At 36.9% G+C, this 15,419-nt stretch overlaps 1 protein-coding gene across 1 annotated transcript; it reads left to right on the forward strand.

Moving 5' to 3' along the window:
• Positions 1-6,479: 6,479 nt before the first annotated feature.
• On the forward strand, positions 6,480-15,164 carry LOC128222512 (uncharacterized). The gene is made up of 6 exons (XM_052931550.1): positions 6,480-6,844; positions 7,100-7,258; positions 7,505-8,243; positions 10,426-10,497; positions 13,378-14,930; positions 15,098-15,164. The coding sequence occupies exons 1-6, from the start codon at positions 6,563-6,565 to the stop codon at positions 15,152-15,154; spliced, it is 2,862 nt and encodes a 953-aa protein (XP_052787510.1). The 5' UTR covers positions 6,480-6,562; the 3' UTR covers positions 15,155-15,164.
• Positions 15,165-15,419: the final 255 nt, after the last annotated feature.

Below are 15,419 nucleotides of genomic sequence, written 5' to 3' on the forward strand. Positions count from 1 at the left end.
ACAATTGTAATTTTGTTGCTTATTTTGTATCAAAACTACTTTAACTGGAAAGATAATATAAAAACTAAGCGTGTTGTACATGATTCCTTTTGAATGGTTGGGGATATGTTTGATAATACAGTTCCAACGCACTGCAGCTAATTGTGATTGCTATTTTGAATGAGTCGTATGCATACTTTCACTTAAAACTATTAACAGCGACCAATCAATTATTTTAGTATTTCCATGTCGACTATTACTAAAATCATTACTACCTTACAGTTGCCGAACTTAAAATTTTATCCCGGACTTTTATGTTTCGTCGAAGGTAAGATGTTCAATACGTTCTTCAGAACTTTAAAATGAACTATTACCGAGAAAATGCAAAATACGGAGCTGCCGAACGAGCGCTTCCATTTAATGGAAATATATTACTAATATTACAGAACAGGTGACAATCTGGCCCAAAACAAATGTTGTTTATCGCCTTATGTTTGATGACGATTGAATATAAACCCTAATTAAACCTTGGTATCGTTCATTGTACGAACATAGATGTATATGTGGATTGCAAAAGTTCTGACTGACAAGCAAAGTCAAGGTGGTTCATTGTATTAAGATACCTGAAATTTTGATTTGCCCAATTGTTTTGTTAAAATTCTGATTTGCCCAATTTTTTGTCAAAAATCTGATTTGCCCAATTGTTTTGTCAAAAATCTGATTTGCCCAATTGTTTTGCTAAAATTCTGATTTGCCCAATTGTTTTGTCAACATTCTGATTTGCCAAATTATTTGTCAAAAGTCTGATTTGCCCAATTGTTTTGTCAAAATCTGATTTGGCCAATTGTTTTGTCAAAATTCTGATTTGCCCACTTGCCGAAATCAGAATTTCAGGTATCTTAATACAATGCGCCATCTTGACTTTTCCTTATTGTATGTATATATATATATATATATATATGCATTAGCTTGTGTTCAAAAACTAGTAAAACGTTTAATGCTCGTTACGGCAGAATGTGATATAAAACACTTTTACTATTTATATAATCTAAACGAAGTAAAACGTTCTGGTACAAACATTCTGTCATTTTTTGAAATATTCTTTTCTAGTCGTTTTTAATATAAAAAACGGGGTTTCAGTCTCCAATTTAATCGGTTATCAACAAAAAAATATTGAAGACTATATACAACGATGACTTAAATAGGCTGTATCATGCTGGTTCATCGGATTGATATTATTTAGGATAAAGAAAACCTGGTCCATATTCCTTGACTGATTAATGGTGTGTTTGTTATTAAACAGGTTTTAACTCCAGAGCTAAGCCTAATTAAGGGAAAGATAAAAGGCCATTGGCTGTCGCGTTTTAAGAGAATCCATTGTTTACACGTACTTTCACGGGATGTAACAGATAACAGACGGTAGCTTCAAACGTAGCGATCGGAATGTTATGCAAATAAACAGTATTTCAATATTGACTAAACACGTACAAACGTTTTATATTGACAATACGAATAGGCAAGAATGATTTCTATAGAGCTACAAGAAACTGCCATGCCAAGTGAGCGATACATGTTTTACCAACAAACATATAAGAAAATCTTTATAAGAACAAAAATAAATAGTAATGTCGCCTCCATTGTACGATTCTAAAACACAAACGTGTAAATTAATCACTTGAGAAAATTACTTATACATCGTCTGATAACCGTTAACCCTTCCTTCATCCTGTGTAAACAGCGGACGTTTGCATAGGTGGCAGTATCGGTAAAGTGTACTGAATCATGAGTGTTGTATGCATAAGTGGCGGTATAAGTAAAAATGTGTGACTAATGGTGAGCTACAAAATTATCCCGACAGTGAGCATAGGTGATAGCAACCGTCAATGTAATTGACTGATGAGGACAGTATGCATAAGGCAGGATGTTTGATGGATGGTGAGTCACGTATCACGGCCGTGAGCGTAGGTTAAAGTATCAGTCAAGGATATTGACCGGTGAGAGCTCTATGCATAGGTCATGGAGTATGACTTATGGTGAATTACATATCCCGGCATGGAGCTTAGGTGACAGTATCCGTCAAGGATACTGACTGATGAGGGCTTTATGCATAGGTCATGGAGTATGACTGATGGTGAGTTACATATCCCGGCAGTGAGCATAGGTAGCAGTATCCGTCAATGATATTGACTGATGAGGACTTTATGCATAGGTCACGGAGTATGACTGATGGTGAGTTACATATCCCTGCAGTGAGCATAGGTAACAGTATCCGTCAATGATATTGACTGATGAGGACTTTATGCATAGGTCATGGAGTATGACTGATGGTGAGTCACATATCCCGACAGTGAGCATAGGTAACAGTATCCGTCAATGATATTGACTGATGAGGACTTTATGCATAGGTCATGGAGTATGACTGATGGTGAGTTACATATCCCGGCAGTGAGCATAGGTGACAGTACCTGTCAAGGAAATTGACTGCTGAGGGCTTTATGCATAAGGCAGAGATGGTGATTGGTAGTGAGAAACATATTCCGGCAGTGAGCATAGGTGACAGTATCCGTAAAGGATATTGACTGCTGAGGTCTGTATGCATAGTTCATGGAGTATGACTGATGGTGAGTCACATATCCCGACATTGAGCATAGGAGACAGTATCCGTCAAGGATATTAACGGATGAGGATTTTATGCATAGGTCATGGAGTATGACTAATGGTGAGTTATATATCCCGGCAGGGAGCATAGGTGACAGTATCCGTCAAGGATACTGACTGATGAGGGCTTTATGCAAAGGTCATGGAGTATGACTGATTGTAAGTCACATATCCCGGCAGTGAGCATAGGTGACAGTATCCGTCAAGGATATTGACTGATAAGGGCTGTATGCATAGGTCATGGCGTATGACTGATGGTGAATTACATATCCCGGCAGTGAGCATAGGTGACAGTATTCGTCAAGGCAATTGACTAATGAGGGCTGTATGCATAAGGCAGAGATTATGACTGATAGTGAGTTACATATCCCGGCAGTGAGCATAGGTGACAGTATCCGTCAAGGATATTGACTGGTGAGGGCTGTATGCATAGGTCATGGAGTATGACTGATGGTGAGTCACATATCCCGGCAGTGAGCATAGGAGACAGTATCCGTCAATGATATTAACTGATGAGGACTGTATGCATAGGTCATGGAGTATGACTGATGGTGAGTCACATATCCCGGCAGTGAGCATAGGTGACAGATTCCGTCAAGTTTATTTAAGGAATGAATTGCGGGGTTGATGTTATTATCGGGGTATGAACGCAATTGGGTTGGTCAATATATGTAGAGTCCGAAGGACTCCACGCGTACTTTGACCAACCGAATTGCGTTCATATCCCCGATAATGACATCAACCCCGCAATTCATTCCTTAGTTTTACACCAATAGATCATTATTTCATTCAAGATTTGTTAAAAAAAATACTTCATTTCATCTAAGAAAACCTTTCAGTATTCCGTTCTTACCCAATCTGTAAATAGAACGACCCGACTATAACCGGAAACATTTTTTTTCAAATGACGTCACAATAACGCGGGAAAAGATCAACCACTTGAAATCACTTTAAAACGTAAAATTGAAACACTTCTGGTACCAATATATTTAAAATATAATAAACTAACACTTTTAAAAATGTTGATCTATATTTTACGGGACCTGCAGACACAATACAACCAATAACAAGATCAATAGCTTTCATGTATATTGTTATGCAATGAATTATGATCCGAACATATCCGAAGATGTTGCGTTCATCGATTGATGAACGCAATTGCCGAAAGGCAGTTCATTTAAGGAATGGAAGTTGAGGTGTAAATATTGACTGATGAGGACATTATGCATAGGTCATGAAGTATGACTGAAGGTGAGTCACATATCACGGCTGTGAGCATAGGTGACAGTATCCGTCAATGTAATTGACAGATGCGGACTGTACGCATAAGACAGGGAGTTTGACTGATGGTTATTCACATATCCCGACAGTGAGCATAGGTGACAGTATCCGTCAAGGATATTGATTGATAAGGGCTTTATGCAAAGGTCATGGAGTATGACTTATGGTGAGTTACATATCCCGGCAGTGAGCATAGGTGACAGTATCCGTCAAGGATAATGACTAATGAGGGCTTTATGCATAGGTCATGTAGTATGACTGATGGTGAGTAACATATACGGGTAGTGAGCATAGGAGACAGTAACCGTCAATGATACTGACTGATGAGGGCTTTATGCATAGGTCATGAAGTATGATTGATGGTGAGTCACATAGCCCGGCAGTGATTATAGGTGACAGTATCCATCAAGGATATTGACTGATACGGACTGTACGCATAAGGTCATGGAGTTTGACTGATGGTGAGTCACATATCCCGGCAGTGAGCATAGGTGACAGTATCCATCAAGGATATTGACTGATGAGGGCTTTATGCATAGGTCATGGAGTATGTCTGATGGAAAGTCACATATCCAGGCAGTGAACATAGGTGACAGTATCCGTCAAGGATACTGACTGATGAGGGTTTTATGCATAGGTCATGGAGTATGACTTATGGTGAGTCACATATCCCGGCAGTGAGCATAGGTGACAGTATCTGTCAAGGATACTGACTGATGAGGGCTCTACGCATCAGTAAGAGAGTTTCACTGATGGTTAGTTACATATAACGACTGTGTACGTTGGAGACAGTATCCGTCAAGGATACTGACTCATGACGTCTGTACGCATAAGGGAAGGTGAGTTATATATCTTGGCTGTGTGCATAAGTAGCAATATCTGTAAGGACGTTTGGCTGATGGGGAGTGATATACATTATTGGCCGGGAATTGTGAGATACATGATATGATTTTATATATAATAATTACTTGTGAGAAAGTTTATTTTACGTCTTGGATATTTCATCATTAGATAGTTAGGAGTATGTATTGATTTTAAATAAGAGTGTTACTTTAAGATGAATGTAGTAAAACATAATGGGCTTTAAAAGGGTATAGAAGTTATTTATTGGCAAACAATATGTTTACAACATTATATTTTGCATTTTAAGATTTTCGAAAGTAAAATATCGGTTTTGTTTGGTGTGTTTTTCAACAAAATCGACTCAATGGCAGTTATCTTTTCGAATGAAGACATTTGACTATTAAAATGATGTTTCTATAATTGATTGAAATATTTTTTTGAATCTGTTGATCAAATATTAATTACACAATCAGGTATACTACTGATTTGTTTGCTTTAGGACTTTAAACATCGCATTCTCTCATATCAACTTTCAATCGTCTTGATTGTATATGTCTTACATGTCAAAACGTTGCGCTAAGTTAAAGTATGTTTATCCTAAAAACGTAGCAAATGCAAAACAGATTTCGCAATAAGAGATATGTCCCCTTGCATTACATAAAAAAGAACTGTTAAATATGGATCAATCCAGCAAGAATGACAAGATGAAATACATTCACCAGATTATTCGCATATACATACATACATACATACATACATACATACATACATACATACATACATACATACATACATACATACATACACACATACACACATACACACATACACACATACACACACACACACACACACACACACACACACACACACACACACACACACACACACACACACGCGTACGCACGCACGCACGCACGCACGCACGCACGCACGCACGCACGCACGCACGCACGCACGCACGCACGCACGCACGCACGCACGCACGCACGCACGCACGCACGCACGCACGCACGCACGCACGCACGCACGCACGCACGCACGCACGCACCCACGCACGCACGCACGCACGCACGCACGCACGCACGCACGCACGCACGCACGCACGCACGCACGCACGCACGCACGCACGCACGCACGCACGCACGCACGCACGCACGCACGCACGCACGCACGCACGCACGCACGCACGCACGCACGCACGCACGCACGCACGCACGCACGCACGCACGCACGCACGCACGCACGCACGCACGCACGCACGCACGCACGCACGCACACACACACACACACACACACACACACACACACACACACACACACACACACACACACACACACACACACACACACACACACACACACACACACACACACACACACACACACATACATACATACATACATACATACATACATATTTGCATATTAAATTGTTATCTTTAGGTAGCTCCGGAAAATCCTGTGGAGTCAGGCCGTTTTGGGACCAAATTCAATCACCAACGTTAAGGCACATGTCCCCCAAATGGCTTCATACAAAGACATTCTGAAAGAGAAGGAGAACCAGAACTGGCTTAAAGGCTCCCTTGCACTTAGGATTACCAAAGCTGGTCTACGGGATCTTGTAGAAGGCGACTCGTACCGTGTTCAGCAAAATATTTATTCCTCAATCATCCAGGCTCGGAACCTCGCACCCGAGGCATCATGCAATCTTTGTCTGACAGAGAACCTTATACGGTGTCCTACAAAAGGACTCTGCTCAACTCCTCGAAACTGCAGGTACCACAACTCAGCACTTAAAATGTCCAGATCTTGCCCCTCGCAGATATGCGATGATTTTCGGGACAAATTATGCGCTGTTCACAGATACGGAGGACCGTCTTGGAAGAACACTAAGGCTGACCAGTGGTGTTCCAGCCATTGGCAAGTTGCCAAATCTTTTATGCCACCTGACGGCTACCAAGATGTTTCCACGTTTGACGAGACAGATTTCAATGGCATCATAAGCTTCATGATTAACTGTACAGAGATCCAACGAAGCGTTTCCTTCAATATCACTAACCAACCCAACGTTTTAACGACGGTATGATGTATACATGCGTAATCAGTACATTGAAATTAAACAAAATGTTCTTTAAAATTCGAGGTTTATTTTAAAATCGATCGTAACATATGTAACAGTTTTCCCCTGCATCATGGAGTGTGGATGTTTTACAAAGTGTGATTTACACGTTTTCTAAAACAATGTATTTAAAAAAATCAATGATATATATATAAATACTTAGGTAAAACCACAATGACATAATATTATCTAAGTTGTGGTAAATTTATTTTACAGGCCCGGCAGATTGGACGAAGTATTCGTCATTCTCCATATTTGAAAGTAACAGATAACGACTTAGCTGACTATTTTGCCACACTGAATACACTTCTAACAGACTCAAAATATCTTGCTAGTGACAGCAATGCCCAGCAAGCTGTAATTAAACTAAAAGAGGTAAACGTTGATTTCATTAGAAAGAAAGGCAAATTAGTTGAAATGTTCTATTCACGCTAAATTTAAAAGTACTAGACGCTTCAGCAACAATACTACAATTTATGTTAACACTTAATACTTTAAAGCAACATTTTTGAATGTATTATTCCATTTTATCGAAAGAACCGAAATCAGTTATGTTCATAAATCTGTACATCAATGACAAAGAAATATAATTGTAAGATTCTTTATTGGCTATTTGTTTAGCTTGAAAAAGACACTCTTTCAATGTCGTTCGAAGATGTCCATGAACTACTTGAAAACGCCAAAACGACAATAGAAGTTGGAAAGCATGAATTTGTGATGTCCCTGGAGACAGGAAAGCAAGATATACAGGATGTGGTGACGGGGGGTATAAGAGCCGTTGAGACTGGAAAACGTGAAATAGAATCGACGGTGTCGGATGGTAAATGTTGGATTGATACTAAAAAACGTCAACTAGAAGAGACGGTTTCGAAGAGAACAACAATGGACGCAACTCGAAAACGTGAGTTAGAAGAATTGTTGTTGAAGGGTAACACTGCCCTTGCAAAAGGAAAATTTGAAATAGAAGAGGCAGTGTCGAAGAGTAACATAGCCATTGAAACTGGGATACGGGAAATGAAAGAGACGTTGATGGAGAGTAAAACAGCTATTGCAACTGGAAAACTCGAAATGGAAGAGACGTTGATGGAGAGTAAAACAGCTATTGCAACTGGAAAACTCGAAATGGAAGAGACGTTGATGGAGAGTATAACAGCTTTTGCAACTGGAAAACTCAAAATGGAAGAAACGTTGATGGAGAGTAAAACAGCTATTGCAACTGGAAAACTCGAAATGGAAGAGACAATATTGGAGGGAAAAATATCGATCGAAACTGGAAAACGCGTTATTGAAGCGACTGCTTCAGAGGCCGTGCAGAGATTAACAGACGTTTCATCCCTGTCAAACGTAGTACGGACGAAAGGTAAATGCACACAATGTTATTTCTTTAATGCGTATCCATGCAACAGGGAGTTCTTTAAGTGGTTAACAGCAGTATAAATATCAGTTTAAATATAGATATTTTTGGAAACAAAAATAACTCACCGTGTAAAAAACAATTGAGTATCCTATGTTGTTCTGTGAATGTTCGAACAAAAACATAAGCACCAAACACAACTGCTCGAACATAAATGCGATGCTATATTATATATGTAGTATCTTTTTCAAACTGTATGACATTGTTACATGAAATAACATCCCTACACATAAAGACAATCTCAGGACAGGGTTATGATTATTGGTTTCTGAAAATATGCATATAGAGAAAAGACCATCGACTCCGTGGTGTATTTTTGACGTACACTGTTATTTTTCAATAATGTTGGGAAAATGCGTGTACGAAATAATGAGGTAAAACATAATGAAATCTTAGTGTATACATGTAGAGATTAGTGGTAGTGTGCTGTTGAATTTTGGTCATTCACTTGGTATTTACAAATAGCATGCCATAAGTGTTTGGTACAAGCAATTTGCGCGCAAGGTCTTGAAGATCAAGAGTACACTTGATGCGAAGGTTTATTATAATGAAATACTGCATATTTACACTTTGGTTCGTGTCCGGTCAGTAACTTTATCATGAAAATAGCATTTTTTTATAATCTGGCACAAATATATACCTAGCCCGATAGGCAATCTCACACTTAGGGTTTAATCATTATGGAATGCTGAATATTTGCACAGAGAGTAAAGTTGTGCGTTTCTGGGCAGTTATTTAAAGAACGAGTTATGTTTCAATTAGTATACCACATTTGTCGACACTTAAAGATATGTGTCGCTGCATATATGGATCAGTAATTTAGGTGGAGTACTGTGAAATAGCCTCTTTTAAGAACTCCTTACTTATTGACCTTAATATACTGTTTTGAATTATTCTTCGCGGATTTCGTTACATGCAGTGACAGGTCTTAAATGGTATTTAAAGTATGTTTGCATTTAAATGGTTGTTTAAACGTCTTGCTGTTTTTCGAATTTATTCCATCATTCCTTAGGGAATGATTATTGTGAACACATATTTAGCACTTGGACAGTTCTGATCATAGTGCTTCTGATGAGTTGAACTTAAAACGATTTATCATATATGTCGTTAATCAATATTATCATACTCTAAAGCCTGGACAGAACAATTCGCTAACAAGTTAGAATTGTTAGTTTAAAGATGTACTAGATATTTAGCTTGGTTTTAGATATGGCATGAGGTTGTTTTGAACTTGTTGCGTCTAAAACAACATTTTTGTTGTGAGTGAAGTTCAAACACTAACGTTTTCATATATCAGAGGTAAAAGTCTGTTTTATTTTAGAAAACTAGTTTTTTCGTAAACCGCAGTAATTGATGTATTGAAATTGCAGAAAAGTAATATGAATATTTAGAAAACAATTTAAGATATATATTGAAAGATTGACATTGCAATGAAAAGGCACTTCAATCTATCATACATATTTTAAGACTTCATACATTGCCTTAGTAATTAAATGCACATTTATATCAAATATGTGAGTCTGACAGATAGACGTTATTCTAAGGGCTTAAGTATTTTACGTTTGAGCAATAAGAAAACAAGTAGCCGAACTAAATTGTCTGAGTTCAAATTGAGTACAACGTTTATACACTCCAACCTATAAACTAATATTTCAGTAAAACGAAAAAAAAAGAATAGGTAACAAGGAAAATTCCAGATAAATATGCACGGTTTCAGGGCTCGAAAGAAATAAACATTGCAAAAAAATTTGGTTCTTATATTCTAGTCACTACACTTGATTTCTGTTAACCATTAAAGCAGTCGAATACATCATTATGAATTATTAAAATTGTGTGTCCAATGCTGTATCAAAACAAAGGCTCATGACAATACTTTTGATTTTCAACTTATATATCTAATAAAATGAATACTATAAACATATCCAAATTATCAACTTTTTCCATCTGTTTTCTACTTCATTGCGTCATTTTACCTTTTTTTCTGTACAGTAATGTGTCAACACAATGGCTCATTGCAATAAGGTTGATCTGCGACCTATAAAATTAATACTATGTACAAATCAAGTATCAACTGTCCTCAACTGTTTGTTTTTTAATGCATTGCCTTATTACCATTATATAATTACAGAGGTCACACGTAAGATAAAGATAAGTTTATATGGCAGAGGAAAAAAAGACAAAAGGAAAACAGAAGTCGAAGGTAAGCTCGTATCCACCCACATTTTCTATCCAGGCTGTAAATACAAACCTTATTTAACTATAAATAATAATAATAAAAACCGTGTATCTGTCCGTTCATCTAAACATACCTATTATATATATACTATATATATATAGTATGTATGCACTGTGCTGTTTTTGGAGTTTTGTGCTGTTCTGCTATGTTTCTTGTTTGTGATTTTGTGTTCTATGTCTCTTGCGTTTGCCACTAAACCGGGTTTATGTTTAAAATCTCTGTTACTGAGCTTGTTTCTGTAGCTTTTTGTATACATATTCATTACAAAGATAAAAACAGAACTTAGCTTACACTGTGCATTGTGTCAGAGTTAATATGCCGAGAAGTAAACGTTTAGTCAGGGAATATCAAATGTAAAAAAATAGAAAAGAAAACGCCCAATTATCCTATACATTAATTATTATACAATTAACAGTAAATAACTTGAAGTTGAAATTTAAAACCATTACTTTCTTGAATTATTCATGATATGCCTATTTGGATATGACATTGATACTTAAAGGGACTGTCTCACAGATGAAAAAATAGCGAAAAACAATTCTCGAAAAATGACATAATCTTGGCATCGATGTGTTCAATGCATTGAACCTTATTATTGAAGTACCACATAGTTTACAATTTATTTAAGTTTAGCAGTTATTTCGTATTTTTCCATTAAAAAAGTTATTGGGTATGTCTACCGGGTATAATTGTTCCTTATGCGTGATTGGCTAGTCGGCGTTATCACGTGATATTACCGAGGTCGGTTCAAAGCTATATTATGTCACCCTAATTGTGTAAGCATTGATAGGTTAGTAGGGATGACGCCAGACTTCAATTTTGGCGACGCGGTTTCAAACACGGACTCCGACACATTTTTTTTTAAGATTTTGGTACTTTTTTTTAGAATTTTGACATCAAAGCGTATCACATTCTATAAGATAATTATCCTGATATTCGTTACAAAAAAAAACTTCTTTTTGGTGCCAATCTGTGAGACGGTCCCTTTAAATAAGACGATGGCATATACAACATCCCTACACATAAATATAAGCATTGGTTGCGGAAAATATGCTCATTGAGAAAAGACCATCGACTCCGTATTGTATCTTTGACAAGTACACTGCTATTGGCAATACTATTGGGAAATGCTTGGCACAAAAGAATGAGGTAAAACATAATGGAAATCTTAGTGTATACGGGTAAAGAATAGTGGTAGTGTGTGGCTGAATATTATTCATTCACAGGACATTTTCAAATAACCTGCAATAAGTGTTTGGTACAAGCAACATATATCTTACGCGCAAGGTCTTGAATGTCAAGGGCACACTTAATCCTAAGGTTTATTATAATGGAAAACTGCATATTTGGAATTTTGTTTTTGTCCGGGCAGTAATTTCATCACGAGAATAGCACTTTTTAATAATCTGGCACAAATATTATACACAAAATCGACGTATAGCGATAGTCAATCTCACACTTAATATTTGCTGCATGGATAGTATAGTTGTGCATTTCTGGGCAGTTATTTCAAGAACGATTTACGTTCCAATTATTATACCACATTTGTCGACACATAAAGATATGTGTCGCTTCATATATGGATCAGCAATACAGGTGGAGTACTGTGGAATAACATTCTTTAAGAACTCCTTACTTATTGACCTTAATATACTATTTTGAATAATTCTTCGCGGATTTCGTTACTTGCAGTGACAGGTCTTAAATGGTCATTAAAGTATGTATGCATTTAAATGGTTGTTTTAAACGTCTTGCTGTTTTTCGAATATATTCCATCATTCCTTAGGGAATGATTATTGTGAATACATATTAAACATTTGGACAGTTCTAATTGTAATGCTTCTGATGAGTTGAACCTCAAACGGTTTATCACATTATTCGATATTCAATATTATCAATACTACTCTGAGTAGTTAACTCGATGTGGTATCATATATTTTGTGTCATATTTCGTTGCATGTGGGCCTAGGTGATGACGTCGTCTTCGAATCCCTGGCCGTTTAATGGTTGTTTTTCGTTGCAATTAGTGCACAGCAAACAATGACACAGCGCTTATCTATAGCAATGCTTAGAATTGGGTTTAATTACCGCCTGGCATTTTTATTGCTCAAGCAATACAAATAACTGTTACAATATGCTGTGACAGTTTTCTTGTTAACTAAATGCAGATCCTCTGTTAAGGTTAGCCATCCATCATAAGGATGCAATATGTTTGAGTGCATTTCAGGTATAAGATTATTGATATGTAGTATAAGCTTGAGTTACAATTTAATCGTTATGGCATGGATTGCATTTCTGAATAAAACAATAATGAAGCAACCATTGTTATACATTAGAGAAAGGAAATCTGATAACATTTCATTATGATTAAACAAATAATTTGTCATTAAGTCATAGCAATATGAGCATACATATTATGATATAATATTTAGTTAATAATTTTATTGTTTGAATCAAATATAAATACACAGATTGTTTCACAATTTGATGAGTTTTTTCATGTATTCACATTATTTACGGTTAGTAACTTCGTTGTATGAATATATATCTAACTATTAATTATATCCATCTTCCATTTTTGTCCATTATGTTCCAGAACATGGGCGTGGTCATTACACTTTTACCTTTTATATTTCTTTAAAACATATTGCAATATATAAACTGCATCCTTATGTTTTTCAATATGCTAGTAAATAAAAATGACTCACATAGATGTGCTGTATTTCAACGAATTATATATATATGAATTGTGTTATTGTCGAAATTTTTGTTATTTTGATACGATTCTGAATATATTCAGGTCAAATGTTACTTGAAATATGAACGTTTAAGTTATCTTCACAGATCTACGTATAAGGCTTGCCAAGTACTACAAGAAACACCTCAACAGCGCGCCCTTATCCCCTCTGCTTTCGGACAAGGATGAGCGACTAGACACGTTTTACGTCCCTCCGAAGATATTCGAGGTAGACCACAGAAAAATTGGTGCAATTCAGACAGAAGAGAGAACACTTGTATTTTCTTACAGAGAATTGTTTTGTAAAAGTGATGAATTCATGAAAAAAGTGTTTATTGTCGGCAAAGCCGGCATGGGAAAGTCATCATGTGCCGCAATGTGTGCAATAAAATGGGCCAATCAGTTCTCATCAACTGATACAAGGATCAACAATGATGAAAATACTTCACATCAAAAGACAGCCCAGAACAACTCTTTTGAAGATGATACATTTTATAGGAAAATTGATTTCTTATTTCACCTCACTCTAAGAGACAGCTGCAAACTCTGCAACTTGACAGATATGATACAAGATCAGCTTATCAACGTAATTTACCACCAAGATGAGAGGGCCACTGCGTATCTAACTATGCGTACTGTCTTTTCCAACCACAGGTGCGTTATCATAGCAGATGGTCTGGATGAATGGTCTCATCCTAATGAAACAAACTGCGGCTGGTCACAAGCTGACAAAATAGTCCCTCATTTACCACCAACCATAGATGCAACTGTGGTGTTTACATCACGACCCTGCAGAATGTCACAACAGCGAGTTAAAGACACGACCATTGACAAATATTTAGAAATAGAGGGTACTACAAATATAGAGTTACTGATTCAGAAAACATTAGACAGTCTTAATAAAACAGCTACAGAAAAGAAATGCATGTTTGAATTCCTCGGGTATGTTAACAGAATGAAACTCGAACGACTGTTAGAGGTGCCTTTTATATCAATGTTCCTTGTCTGTTTATGGTTTGAAGGAAGTCTTAAATCATTTTCTCTGTGTAACATATACGCATACATTATTGACATGATATGTGCACGAAAACCTTTTCCTGAGCAAATAGAACCGCAGAAATATATATCTTTTCCCCAATGTTTCCAACACACAGAATATGTACAAAGGTACTACAGCACGGTTATGGAGATGGCAAAACTTGCTTTTACGACTTTATTTTCGAACGACCAGACATCGCCGTTGTTGTTTAGGAAAATTGATGGTCTGTCGCATGTTAATCTCGTGTTTCTTCTGAAGTCGGGAATCTTAAATGAAACAAAAACAGCGTCTTCGATTAGAAAGTCTTCCAGTTATTCGTTCATCGACAAAACTGTTCAGGAATTCCTTGCTGCGATATACATGTCACACCATCCAAAAGAAATTGATAGAGTTGTAAAACCTTTTTACCTGAAGAGCGGTGATACGTCGGCAGTCTCACAAGTTTTTATTTTTCTGTGCGGTCTGAACATTGAGTCAGCAAATGAAATGTCGGCCATGATATCGAAGAGTATTTTTACCTACAATGACGGGATCATTGTAGATGTTGATGAGACTCGAACTCAGTGTACGATAACCCCTAGTTATAAGTCCATGTATAATGATGACTTACATAAAGCAAAGGTAAATTTCCTTCAGTCGATCATTTGTTCAGGTTATAAAGAGGCCAAAGAAAGTCAAGTACAGGATATTCAGCTTTCAATGTTTTGCTTAAATTATACAAACAATACAAATGCCAAAATATTTCATAACTTGCTACGCATTAACCCTTCCACTGTGCTTGATGTCAGTATCGAATTCGGACAGAGCGAGGACGAGAGTTTATGCGCATATACGGGCAAGTTTGAACAGTTTGACCTTTCTACGTGCAACAATCTCAAATACTTATCACTCTGTGGATATGATATATGTGGTGTACCGGTTCATACTAACAATTTAGTAACTTTGCAGTTAAGTTTCGTTTCGAATAGGATTGAATGTAGAATGATGCAATTACTTCAGCATAGATCGCAAAATTTGAGACATTTGAAATTAGACACCTTTGTAAACGTTGATTCATTATGCAAGACACTTCCACGGCTGGAATATTTAGAAACTTTGATGATAAGGAAT

The sequence above is a fragment of the Mya arenaria genome, chromosome 16 (assembly GCF_026914265.1).
Source record: "Mya arenaria isolate MELC-2E11 chromosome 16, ASM2691426v1".
Lineage (NCBI taxonomy): Eukaryota > Metazoa > Mollusca > Bivalvia > Myida > Myidae > Mya > Mya arenaria.